Below are 13,817 nucleotides of genomic sequence, written 5' to 3'. Positions count from 1 at the left end.
ATGGCAGGGAAACGATTCCCAGGGAACCTATTCCCGGGAGATCGGGGCCGACTGCTCAGATGGTTCATCTGGACACAGGGACTCCCCAAAGGCCGTGCTGAACCTTCCTCAGGTACATGGCAGTCTCAAGATACTTCACCCAATCTTCCCTCCTTCCTTCCTTCACTTGGGGTCAGCCCTGCATTGCATCTGCTGGCTCCTCCCGCTTTCCCCAGCTCCCTATTTTCTCTCAAGAGTGTCTCTTAATACCATCCTTGTACATTTAGTCCTACTGGCATCTGCTTCTTAGAGGACCCAGACTAACCTAGCCACCCAGGCACACATGGATAAAATCAGAAAGGTTGAGTTAGGGAGACTCGGATCCCTCCGTGGGAGGTGATGAACCTAAGGAGGCTGTGGCGGGTCTGCGTGTGAGGGCAAAATGGGCGGTGGGAGTGCAGGGGGGATCCTGATCACCTTCTCACAGAGGCCTGCAGCTCACTGTTGACTGTCTGCCAGGCACAAGATAGATTCTCAGGAGGTCCAGGCAGATGTGACCACATGAAGATGGGTATGAATACAGACAAATGGATGGGGGCTGGTGGGCACCGGGGGAGAAGCTGAAGGGGTTCCCACCTAATTCTCAGAGAGCAGGAAGTGAGGTCAGCTCTGTGAATATGACCAGTCCACGGGGTGGGACCTTGCAAACTGGAGGTTTGGAACAGCTGCTATGGTGAGAGGGAGGGAGAGACGGCTGACAAAGACTGTAATGAAAAGAGAATGGAGAAGCGGCAGGGGCAGGAAAAGGTTTTAGGGCCTTGTAGGCCTTGGGAGGGTCTCTGGATTTTACACTAACTGCTAAAGGGAAACCTTGGAGGGTTTCGAGCTGGGGCCCTACAGGACCGGATCTGTAACTTAGAAGGACATTCTGGATACTGTAGGAGATGAGAATGGATGCAGCAGACCAGTGAGGAGGTTACAGCAGTCATCCAGGCAAGAGAGGACATGGCCCAGAGCCGGGCGGGAGCAGTGCAGATGCCGGTAGCTAAGAAAGTTCCCCTCTGATGACTCCTATTCTCCCACTGAAATAAGAAGCAGGGACACTGACATCACCTGAGAGGGGGGCTGGATGGGTAGGTGGGATTGTGCTTTTATCTGTATGTTGGAAGGGTAGAAGAAAGAGGCAAAGTTGTTAAAAGATAAGTAATAAAAACTTACTTTAATGTATAAAATAGGTAACTAACAAGTACCTACTGTCTAGCACAAGCAACTCTACTCAATGCTCTGTGGTGACCTAAATGGGAAGGAAATCCAAAAAAGAGGGGATATATGCATACGTATAGCTGACTCACTTTGCTGTACAGCAGAAACTAGTACAGCATTGTAGAGCAACAATACTCCAATAAAAATTAAAAAAAATAAAAAAACCCTGCATATTTAAGAAAGAAAGAAGAGGCTTAAATCTTTCATTACATTCCATTTTGAGCATTGGCCATAAGACTTATCTTTGATAGCACAGATCTTTAAAAATCCCTGTATTTTCCTTGATAAGTGATACCTAGCCCCTCCTCCCAGTGAAGTAACCACTTGATTTCTTTGCAACTCATGAACCGCTGCAGTTCCTGTTAGGATGGGGCAGTAGTTACTGATTCCTGTCCACCAGACCTTCCCTGAGTGGTTAGATCTGTAAAATTCATAAGTGTGTGTGTGTGTGTGTGTGTGTGTGTGTGTGTGTGTGTATGATGATCACATGCGCTCACACAACACGCAGTATGTATGACAAAACTGCTTTGACAAAGGTTTGCCTTTTTAAACAAAAAGTGTGTCATATATTTTTATTAAATCATAGAAAACTCATTTGTATACAAATTTTTCCACTTTGGGGACAATGGAATATTAAACAGCTGGGTAACAAAACAGTTGAAAGATACATCTCACTTTAAGCAGAGACAAATTTTAAGTCGTCACATTTATTTAAAAAAAACGTTGAAATAATCAGTAACAGGTTATTGGCTTTTTTCACCTTTGGGTCAGAGGAATAGTATCTCTTATAAAGCCCCAATTCTCTTTAAGGATGCTTTTCATTACTCAAACCAACCATGAGTTTAAAAAGGTGATTAACTTGAAGTTTTAATACAAAATCAATTTCTTTTTCCCAACCATGGACTTTTAGGGTATTGTAAATGCCGAATTTCAGGACAGGGTCTCCTTTCACAGGACCTATTATGCTTCTTTTCTACGACAGCAAATGTGTATAATGGTACAGAATATATTTCAGAATAAGTTAAATATTAAGACATACAGTATGGCAATAACGTCCTACTTTTCTTTCTACCATGTAAATTCAAAAGTTCATCCTAATCTTACACATTTATAAAAGGGTGAAGACTGAGGGATCCAGTGATAATGAAAATGCACAACCACCATCAGGACCACATTCTCTAAACACTCTGGCTGAATATATACAAATGGTCCTGCCAGAATCATGCCTGCGTTTGTTTCACAGGGGATCTCAATGAACAGACACTGAAGGTCACCAAACAAAAATGGGCAGTGGTTTTGCAGTTTAGGTTGTCACTTGTTCTGCTTTTGAGCAGAGACCCAGAGGTCACACTGTGACATGTCTGCACTCACCACAAACACTCACAGAACATAAACACAAATTAAATATTAGCAAACATTTTAAATTAAATTGAAGACCGCTATTTTTAAGTGCATGAAGTATTTCCCCCTAGCTTCTTAACGCGTGTTACAGAGCGAGAACTAAGATCCTGGGTAACATTTGTGTTCCTACGTATTAGAGGCCAACGTGCTTCCTTTGAGAACTCCCTGGAGTAACACATGAGATCTTCAGGGGGACAAAAGGCAATTCTCCAATCTAAATGGAGGGATAGTCTCAAACAGTCATTTTCCCAAACTCCAGTTTGGATTTCAGACTCATTAAAGCAGGAACTCAAAAATGTGATCTTTGGGAGTGGCTCCTGGTGTCACCCGTGGTGACAGTCTGTGTCCCAGGACACTCGACTGACCCTTAATACTACAAGCCTCACTTCAAGCTGCCCCCAGGTCCTGGGACCCTGCTGTCAACTTGCAGACCTGAAGCTCTCCCAGGGAATGTGTAAACAAATCTGGGGAAAACCACGTTTCTGCAAGTTTTTGTTATGTCAGTGGTAAACCTCCTGGGCTAAGAAAAATAATAGGAAACGCCACCCCAATGGCAACTTCTCACGAGGCTCGTCTTCTGCTCATCCTGCTGTCGAACACTACGAAGTCAACTCAAATATTCTTCGCCTCGCTTGCCCCAAATGGTAACTAAACAGAGTTAGAAGCTTTTCTTTGGACTACCTGATTCCTGAATTACGACAAAGGCTTATCTGAGCAAACGTGGCCCACTACCTCGTTACTGGAGGTGACTTGGAGAGGAGGCTAGGCTTTTGTGCAGGTTGGGATTCTGGCTGTGTCTGTTTCGACTTCGAACAGACGAGAACATGGTGTTGCAGCCCGGGACTTTGCACTTGTGGAGCTGGCGGAGGTGCACAGTTTTGTAGTGAGCCCTGAAGGTCCCCTTATTACTGTACGTCTTTTGGCAGAGGTGACATGTTATGGGCAGCCCAGACGGCAGGCTGGCAAGGCTCTGGTCGGCCTTCTCCATCAGGACGCAGATGGGATAGTCATCCTCCCCGGGGACCAGGCTCGCCCCTTCACAGTTGCCGTCGCTGTCCTCCATGAGCACGGTGCCTTCCTCGCTTGCCCCGTCTGAGTCCCAGGAGGAATGGCTGCTACTCTCCGATTTCATGCTCGAGGTAGTACTCAAATCCAGGATGGTGCCCTCGCTTGGCGGACCGGAGGTGTAGCTCTCCAGGCCGGCGCTGTGGACTTGGGCTACTGGGTAAACCAGGCTGCCCATCCGACTCGTTCCCTTGAAGATGACAGATGTCGGGGAGGCTTGCTGTGTGAAAGCCACACCCTGACAGGCCTCCTTAGCCATATCTTTCAACAAGTAAGCTGCACGGAAATGGTCTTCACCGCTCTCCAACACTTCTTGAGTCAACACTTTTTGGTGGAGGTTTAGGTTTGAACTGTGTCTACAAGAGTGAAAAGACTGTTAGCAATGGGTTGGGCTGTTGTTTCTGGTGTGTTAAAGACAGCCTTCATTCTGAGTAGAGACGCTAGGCAGATACCAGGAAAGCTTGTGGCATGAGAGAAGTGATACAGTGTGTGTGTGGTGGACACTGCCCACTGCCGTTCACCACCTGTCACAAGTTAGCATTTGACCAGAAAGGTCAACAGAATATGTAGTTCTCTTCAGTTTCCACGATCTGATTGACACGTAAGTTCTGGTACCTCATCTTTAGAGAATGGCTGGACTACTTCAGTTAGGCCAGTTCAACTGGGACACTGGAACCAGGAGATCCCAGAAGAAAACTGGTCACAGACAATAAGGAACTAAGCAGAGGACTTTATTTCAATGAAACCAGGAAATATTATCTTCTAGAGCTGCACTGTCCAGTATGACAGCTACTCATAAGTGTATGAGCTCCTGAAAGGTGGCTATGACATATACTGAAATGATAATATTTTGGATAGGCTGAGTGAAATAAAATATGTTACTAACACTTACTTCACTTGTTTCTTTTTACTTTTTTAATGTGGCTACCAGAAGATTTAAAATTTCCTATGTGGCTTGCATGGTGGTCTAGAGTATTTGCATACACACCCCCATGCAAGTTCTACAGGTGTGATAATCTGACTGGCTAGAAATTGTATGTGTGTGCATGAGTGTGTGTGTGGGGTGTGCACATGTGTGTGTGCTAAATTTAGTTCATATCTGCAACATTTCACTATATACCAGACAGAAATCTTGCAAATGCAGCACTGTGAGCACACTGCCAATCATCTACCCAATGATTACTCCTAAAGGGCAGATAATAAGTATCCATTATGACACATGCCTTTTACTCATAAGGTATCATTTGGATGTAACTTGTCAATCAATGTCGGCCTTGCTCAGAGATCCCCTAACTACTGATGAGCAAAAACACCCCTTACCAGAGGGTACAATCTTAAAGGTGATTGGAGATTATTCCAAACAGGGAAAATACCTCCCCCAACACAGATCAGAATGCATGCCAGGGTCAAACTGGGAAAAACACCCTCACCTAAATGACAAGGAATCAAATTTTCTCTTCTAAATCTCCAAGGACATATGGAAGGGGTGTTACTCATAAAATGTATCAAATTTACCTCTGAACTTCTTTTTAATCCTCTTATACATTCTTTTCTTGGGACATAATCAGAATTATACTCCCAGATCACCCACTTTGCAAGCAGCTCTTCTCAACTGCAACTCTGCCCTGTGATTATGTCAGCACCCTGGGTTGAAGGGGCAGGTATGTCTCGGCAGAAAACCAGACATTAGATTGACATACAGGTTGCAGTATACACAAGTGGTCAAAAAAAACGTCTGACAAACACATTTACTGGAACACCTTGCACAGAGAGGTCCCTGATGCAACAAAGCAAACCTCTGGGCCCTTTGCTCAACTCCTGAGGATCCCATGAACACCAAGAGCTAACATGTGGGAAGCCCTCTCTCCTCCTTAACCATCCTCAGAGGGTTAGATGCACTTCCCAAGGTGCCATGTCCCCTGAGACCAGTGAGTACCACAGCTTCAAAAACCCTGTGACCACGTGCCAGGCTTTCTGTTTCCAGGACTAATGCTGTGCCTACTGCCCAGGTCTGCATTTCTTCCCTTCAACCTCTACACCTCCCCCTCCAACTCTTCCCTCCCGTTTGTGACTATTTAGATAAGCTGAGACCAGTGGTTTTCAAATTGCGGTCTGGGTACCCCTAGTGGTCCCTGAGATCCTTTCAGGATGTCCCTCAAGTCAGACTCCTTTCATGATGATACTAAGACATTGTTTTCCCTTTTCAGGCTCATTCTCTCACTAGTGTAGAGTGGAGTTTTCCAGAGGCTACGTGACCTGTGATACTGCAACGGATTGAATGCAGAAGCTGGTGTGAGAACCCAGTCGTCTTCTACCAGACCAGACATTAAAGATATTTGCAAAATGTAAAACAAAGCCACTTCTCACTAAGTTTTTGATCCAGAAAATGTAGTTATTTTTCATAAAAATGTAATGGTAACGTATAATAGGTTTTTTAAGTGATGTGATACATATTTTTTCAATTTTAATTTCTAATACAGTAAATATTGATAGATATAAACCCAAATAGACAAAAGTTCTTGAGGGTCTTGAGGTTTTAAGAATTTGTAAAGGGGCTGTGAGACCAGAACTTCAGCAAGCTGCTGGATTAGACAGAACTCCTCTGGGAAACCATCCCTAACTTCTCAGAGAGTTTGGTTAGGCGCCCTCCCATGTGCCCGGAACAGAATACCCCCGCTTCTAGCAGCCACCACCTTCAGCTGTGATCACCTGCTTACTGCTCTGTCTTCCCCACTGGCCTTCGTGGGCAGGAACTGTGTCTAGAGCACCTAACACAGAAGGTTATTAACTATTTGTTGGCTAAGTATCCACAGTGCTGTCCTCGTCCCTTTGTGATGGGTCCTAGGAACTGCTGTTGGCAGTAGCAGTGGCTTGAAGAGAGGACATCAGTTATCATTACAGCCATGCAATTCTCATCTCTGACTCAGAAAAATGGTGGTGGGCCCGGGACTGCTCACAAAGTCCTGTTTAAAATAGTATCATTTTAATCACAGATTCTAGGGAAAATGCAGTCCAAGTTCTAGACTACTAGAATTAGTGGTTTACATTTAGAACGAAAGATGTTTTCCTGTGGTGGGGCAGGAGGTTTGCATCACAAAGAGGTTCCAAAATAAGAAAATGTTAAATATATGAAAAATAAATATAAATAGTATCTGAAATTCAATATGTCTTCTAATTTAGTAGACAATGTAGGTCAGAACAGTATCATAAATATCAAGGATAACCTGACCGATATGACTATCTCTTCTTTATCACGACAGCTTATTCATGATCGAACACCCTTCTTGGAGGGTGGAGGAGGGGCACTGGCTCACTAATTTGGGTATCTTGGTGGTTTGGTGCAACATCCAGCAACAGAAACAGGAATTTTAACTAATATCACCCCTGCCGTATCCTCTCTGCTCAAGACAACGTGTGTGTTCTTAGGGGCCCTGTCCAGGAATGTGTGTGGGAGTCTATACATTTTCACCCTCTTAATAAATTAGGTGCTACAACTTGGACTGAGGCAATGGTGGTGTTGAGCTGCTCGAAGTCAAGCTTGTTTGAGCGAATGTAACATTTTGATATTCTGTGAACCATTTAGCATCCACAATGCTGCATTTCATCAGTGAGCTGGTTCTCTCCTTAAAGCCTCCTGGGATCATCTTTTGGTAAGCTTCCTCTTCCCTTTACAGGCTGGGGAGGAAGGCGACCTGAAGCGTGGTTATGCGACTCAAGTTCATTAAGAAAAGCACAAGTAAGATAGTAACGCCAGTGCTGTGTCCCCAGAGCGATGAGAGATACTCTATACCCGGGCACTCTGTACAAACAGTCTGACTCTGTGTGGTGGGGTCATGAAAACCCGGCACTGAAAGACTTCTCATCTTTGAACCATACATCACAGACACTGAAATAACCTGTTAATTGCCTTTACTCTTTGATATCTTAGTATTTCAAAAATCTTCAATCAGGCAGTTATTCTTCCTTTCAAAAATAGTGGTTAAATAGAAATCGGAGAAAACGTTTCATTCTGTGGACTTCATAGTGTGAAATGAAAATCAGACAAGTTTTGGGGAGCTACAATCCTAACTTTAAAAGCTCCCCCGCTTCCTCCCCCTCTATTGTGTGAACTAGTTCATGACGCCTTATCCCAAACCCTTGGGGCCAGATGTTTCTGAATCCAGAATTTCTCAGGCTTTAAAAAGGCAGAATGATGCATATACTGTCATGTCATGGCAATGCCCCCATAATAAATCCATTAACATTTCTGTATGGAATATATAGTAAAAAAATCCACACAAAGGGAGATTTAAAAAGATTAAAATAGCCTCACATCATTTCAGGTCAGGTTTTGTGGCTAAATGAGTTTAAATTCTGGAATTGAAAATCCAGGAATCTGGATCTATAGAACACCGTTTCTCAATCTGTGGTCCCTGGAATAGCATCAGTGTCCCGTGGGAACTTAGCAATGCAAACTCTCACATCTCGTCCCAGACCAAGTGAAGCAGAAATTCCAGGGGGAGGGCTCAGAAGTCTGTTTTAACAACCCTCCAGGTGACTCAGAGGCATGCTAAAGTTTAAGAACCACTGCCTTGGAAGAAATGATTGCCACCAGACGTCTTACCTGTCTCTGCTCCTGCGGGAGGGGAATGTGGCCTTACAGCCCTCCAGCGTGCACGTGTGCGTCTCTTTGGCATGCATGTTCTTGTGATGCATCTTCACACCGCAAGCGTTTTTAAAAGTCTTCTTGCAGATGTCACACTGGAAGCGATTTTCCTCCTTCGGCCTCGCTAATGTGTGCTGACCTGAGTGCTCCAGCTCTTTGGAATCTTCAAAACAAGGAAAAGCCATCCCCCGGCTGGACAAAGCACTGAGGAGGCCCCCAGCCAGAAGGCGCTGCTGCAGTTTGACGTAGTCAGGAAAAGGGACACAGGGCTCCACCCCGGGGGCGAGGTGAGGTTCATGGCCACCATCCTCCCTGTCCCGTGGCACCACGGTCAGCACTGACTTCTGCTCAGTCTCCCTCTCCGAGTTGTATGTGGCCTGCTCGGGGGTTTGGCGGAGGGCTCCGCTGGACTCGATCGCCGGTTTGAGATGGCAGGGCCTCTCTCCTTCAGGACCAGGCTTCCCTAAGCTTCCCAGTGGGGCTCTGTCTGACTGGGGGCTGCAGGTCTCCAGCTCATCTTCACTGACCACCTGCAGGGGCATGTCTTCATCTGAGCTGAGAGTGTGCCTCTTCTCATCCACTATCTCCACAGCCTCCTTCTCTATTTTGATGGGCATACTGGACTTCCGCGATTTCTTCTTGGGCAGGGCATCGAATGGCATCTCGTTGGAAACCAGTTGTTCCGGGATTGAAGAGGACAGCAGAGGGAGGGAAGGTAGCATCCCAGGTGTGTTTGCTAGCTCAGCCGGGGTGGCCGGACTGCGGTAGAAAGGAAGGACCGGCTGGACCGTCTTCAGGTTGGGAAAAAGCACTCCGTTTTGGCCAATGCTTGGGAAGGCTGGCTGGCTCCGGGAATCCTCCCCTGAACCAGTGTAGCCAGGGAAAGGTCGACAGTCTGGAGAAGTCACCCTGAAACCGGGGCGCTTATAGCTCTCAGAGGCAGCCAGGTTCAGGCTGTTCCTCAGGTCTTTGTCCCTGTTGTTTCTGTTCATTGGCATGTGCAGCCGGGGGTTGGGGTTGGCGCTGTGGCGGTTCCGGCTCCTCAGGGAGCTGAACACCATGTTACAGCCTTCGATGGTGCACTTATGCTTGATCTTCAGGTGGACGGCATTGTAGTGGATCTTGAGGGTGCCTTTGTCATAGAAGGTCTTCTCACACGCTGTACAGAACACCCGGCCCTTCTTTGTGCCGAGGCTGTTCCTCTCGGACTTCACTTTGCCCTCTGGGGACAACTGTGTCCTTTCGAGCTTTGTGATGATGTTGTATGAGCTGGAGTCACTTAAATGGGCACTGTCTTCCTTTTTAGTAACAGGACCTGGACAGTTTAGACACTGCTCTTTTTCAACCTGAAATGGGGTGGAACTGGAAGTTAAGAAGCTGCTGTTGGGGAAGGGTCCGTGGATTTCCTGTTTGGGGTCCTGACTTTGGTCCTGACCCTGCTCCAGCACATATGGTTCGGGCACTGACCCTATCAGTGCGGGAGGCACGGGGTTGAAGAACTGGAAGGGCAGCATGAAGGTCATGTTGTTTATGAGGTTCTCAAAGGGGTGTATACTGCTGGGGTTTCCTTTGTCTACAGGAGGGGGGAGGCTGCCACTCCGGTGGCTGCAGCTCTCGATGAAAGCCCTGATATCTACGTTCGCCGTGGAGGGCGGGATGATGATGGACTGCTCTTCCTTCTCTTGAATTACCATGAGCTCAACGATAGACTTGGTCTCTCCAAAACGAAGGAACTGCTGCAAGGTGGCCACCTCTTCCTCATTGGTCATGATGCTCCAGTGATCCAACACCTTTCCTGATGAATCCTAAACTCAAACCAGCATTTAAAAGGGCAATTAATTGACTATTCCTTACCCTTTTCTCTAAGAAAGGAACCACGTGTGTGGTCAGGGCCTCCACCAGCACCACACGGCACTTTTGTACATATTAGAAAAAGACACCCCTGTGAGCACAAGGCTTGATGAGTTCAGTCCTCGCTCACCCCACTGTCCTAGGACAGAAACTCTGTGCAGAAAATAAACTGCACAAAGGTAAGCAGTGGTCCAGAAGAGAGAAATAAAATGATATCACTCAAGTCTAAGGGAAGTTTGGTGATTATTTTCCATCTTATTTCAAACCAATTGGTTGTCTTGCATCAGGCATAATTTTCCTCCACTAAAATTAAAATATGTATCATTTGAACAATAGTAACTTCTTTATCTAAAGAGTATAGATGAGGCAATCAGGCCTAGATATAGTTCAAGTATTTATTCGCTGCAAGTTTAATAATCTTTCCCAAGCAACTAACATTGAAAAACAAATGAACCTGTATTGATCTATTGCCTGTGTTCACAAAGCAGAGCTGTAATTACACTGGAGTGTTGGAGATCTTTCAAACTCTAGCAAGGCCTAACTTTTCCCAAAACTACAATAAATATTTTATCACAGAACATGTATTTGATGGCCTACTGAGATTTTTCACAGTGCATGTAAGAGTTCTGAAGATGATGAGGAATGTAACATCATAAATTTTTCATGCACTAGAGGTTCAAGGTAATTGATTCCATATTTTTAATCCTAACACTAGAAAGCAAGATTATTAGGATCATTAAATATTGATCTATGTCATAATGTAAGATCATAATGCTGCTCTACATAAAAGGTGGTTTCTAGCCTGCTGGGGGTCCTGCACTCGAGGTGAGCAAACATGTTTCCAGAGGAAGCCTGGAGGCACTGTCAGAGTTCGAAAGAAGTGGGTTCAAATTCTCAGTCTGCTGCATACAAGCTGAGGGACTTCAGCAAGATTTAGAAGCACTCAGTCTCTGGTTTTCCAACTGGAAAATGGGGATAATCTACCTATCTTGTGAGATTACTGGAAGAGGGTCTAAGTCAATAAATGGTTGTTATTAGTGTTTGTTTCAGGGTTATGGCCCAGCTGAGTTAGACTGAAGTGTATGTTAGTCTTGGAAATAACATTCATCCGCCCATTTCGTTGAAATTTTTATCAAAGTTAGCTGACATTTTCTAGTGTAGTGACAAGAAATAAAATGTTGTAGCTGTTTCATATGTCAGAGAAATGATAGAATTCACACCAGGGAATATGTTCTTTGCTGTTGAAACACCTTGATAGCCTCTCTGGATAGGAAGCATAAGGCCTACCCCCCACAGTATGGTACAGAAAAAGAGGTACAACACTCTGCAAAGGAAAGAGATGAGAGAAGGGCTGAAGGGCATGGAATGATGGAGAGACGTAGAGAAAATGCGAGGAGGCCAAAAGGAACTGGAGAGGCAGAGAGAGAATGAGCCAGAGCATACACAGAGAAATATCACAAGGTGATGGAGCCTGGGAAGGAAAATTAGCAGTAGGATGGATGGCAGAGGGCTTTGAAGAACAGGAAGGTGTGGCATGAAATTGTAACTGTTTGCTGTGCGGTTCTGCAATGTAAGTTCCCTTCCTCAACCCCAAACTCTCAGTAAAATCTGAAACATGATGTCTTGTGTCAGTAAATAGTTTGAGGATAATAAAAGAAACGGAGGCATCACCAAGGATGGGGCAAATGGCTGACTGTGGAAGAGCTGGCTGAGTGAAACCTAAATCAGAGAATATGCAATGCTCCTGCATTCTCAAGTCTTACAGATACCTTGAGGAAAGGCACTGGATTTCACCCAGAACATGAGGTAGGGCTTAAGACATTAGAAATAACTATGAAAGGGAAGGATGACTACCAATGGCTGTAGCACTGTAGGCAACGGGGTTACATCAGTTCCAAGGACACGAGCTTCGGAAGACATTCTAGGAGAACAGTGCCCATGGTCCCCATACCTGCAGCACGTATCCACGGATGTAATCCTGGAGGGTCCAGTCCAAGGCATGGAGGATCTGGAGGACCTCATCTTGCTTCAACACACTGAAGAGCCGGTCCAGTAGGATTTTCAGGCGAACAGGGATGGCCTGGGTCCCATACAGCATGAGGCTGCTAATATCAAACACCACGTTGGACTGGACAATCTCCACCTGGCTTGTTGGATACACGGGGGGAATCCTTAGCTTACTTAGAGCTGAAAAAGTGAATTGAAGAAATATCGTTTTTCAAGATTCTACTTTTAAGAGAAACAGTGCACAGAAGTAGGTTAGCGCTAACTCTCAGTTATTTGTTCCAGTAGAAAAACCACAAATACGCAAACAATTAATAATCTTAATAGCTATCTGGCTCCAAGTTATTCTCAGGAACTTCTAAAATGAAATGGACTAGCCTGAGAGGCTTCTTTTCTCCCTTTCCTGTGGCATGCCTAAGGAGTAAAACAGCCGCGAGTAGGGACCGTGCATGGAAAACAGGTAAAAACGAAGGCGGCAGGTGCATAATCAAGAGGATGGAAAACCAGGAAGCATGGGGTCTGGGGAAGAACCTGGACTTGGAAATCCAACAGATCTGGGTTTGAGCCCTGGTCTGCCACTATCTAGTTGCTGGGCTGGGCAAGTTAAGCCACTGAACTCCATGCTGTCCAATGCAACAGTCATCAGTCACATATGGCTATTCAAATTTAGATTTAAATTAACATAAAATAAAACTAAAAATTCAGTTCACCAGTTGTGCTAGTCACATTTCAAGTACTTGTAGCCACATGTGGCTAGTGTAGGGCTGTCAGGTATAGCAAATCAAAAAACAAATTAAACTTGAATATACATTTCAGATAAAAAATGAATAAGTGGTATACACTTAAACCAAAAATATTCATTGGGATATACTTAGGCTAAAAAATTATGTATAGTTTAACTGAAATTCAAATTCAACTGAGCATTCTGTTTTTGCATCTAGCAACCCTGGGTTAGAGGCTACTATATTAGACAGCACAGAACATTTCTATTGTTGCAGAATGACAGCCCTGAAGCACCATTTTCTACATCTTTAGAAGGGGGTTGATAAACACTTATCATATAGAGTTGTTAAGATTCAAAGAGATAACATATATAAAGCTCTTAGGCTGTTACCCGGCACATAGCAGTAACTTACAAATGTTAGCTGTCATTCTTAGATATTAAATCTGTTCCTGAATAACTAAGTTATTTAAAGGGTACACTAAAGACCAAGAGAAGGGGCAAAATAAAGTTACCGTGGGCCACCCATCCATGTCTGCACTGCTCACACTGACGGTGGTGTATTTTCCCTGGTTTGAAGCTTTGGCAACTACAGTTCAGAGTACAGCCGATGGCCTGCAGAAGAGAACACAGGGATACTTGGCATGTTAGTGAGGCGTGGAACACACATCACATTTACATAACAAAACACACTCCTCCACTGAGCAACATTCTTTGAGTGACGTGTGCCCACTCTGTGCCAGGCCCAGACCTGTATCGTGTATCCTGGAAAGCGGGGAAGCTGGCCCCAGACCTGGAGACGGTGAACATGCTACACAGATGTTCTGGATGCGAGAATGGGCTAAAATCCCAGAACTCTTTATAAGAAAGGATTACAGGTGGGAAGGA

The 13,817-nt window shown here is 45.0% G+C and overlaps 1 protein-coding gene across 2 annotated transcripts in view; it reads right to left on the bottom strand.

Moving 5' to 3' along the window:
• Positions 1–1,807: 1,807 nt before the first annotated feature.
• The window catches only part of BNC1 (basonuclin zinc finger protein 1), a 32,890-nt gene continuing 20,880 nt past the window's right edge, over positions 1,808–13,817 (bottom strand). The window contains exons 2-5 of one of the 2 annotated variants that reach the window (XM_060157462.1): positions 13,445–13,544; positions 12,156–12,391; positions 8,312–10,158; positions 1,808–4,064 (exon numbers count right to left, since the gene is read on the bottom strand). In XM_060157462.1, the coding sequence (XP_060013445.1) occupies positions 3,380–4,064; positions 8,312–10,158; positions 12,156–12,391; positions 13,445–13,544 (2,868 nt within the window). In that variant the 3' untranslated portion in view covers positions 1,808–3,379. The remainder of the gene's footprint in view (positions 4,065–8,311; positions 10,159–12,155; positions 12,392–13,444; positions 13,545–13,817) is intronic. The other variant, XM_060157469.1, reaches the window with a different exon arrangement.

Source organism: Lagenorhynchus albirostris, chromosome 1 (genome assembly GCF_949774975.1).
Source record: "Lagenorhynchus albirostris chromosome 1, mLagAlb1.1, whole genome shotgun sequence".
Classification (NCBI taxonomy): Eukaryota; Metazoa; Chordata; class Mammalia; order Artiodactyla; family Delphinidae; genus Lagenorhynchus; species Lagenorhynchus albirostris.
The sequence above is the reverse complement of the archived record's forward strand: the minus strand, read 5'-3'. Positions and strand labels throughout refer to the sequence as shown.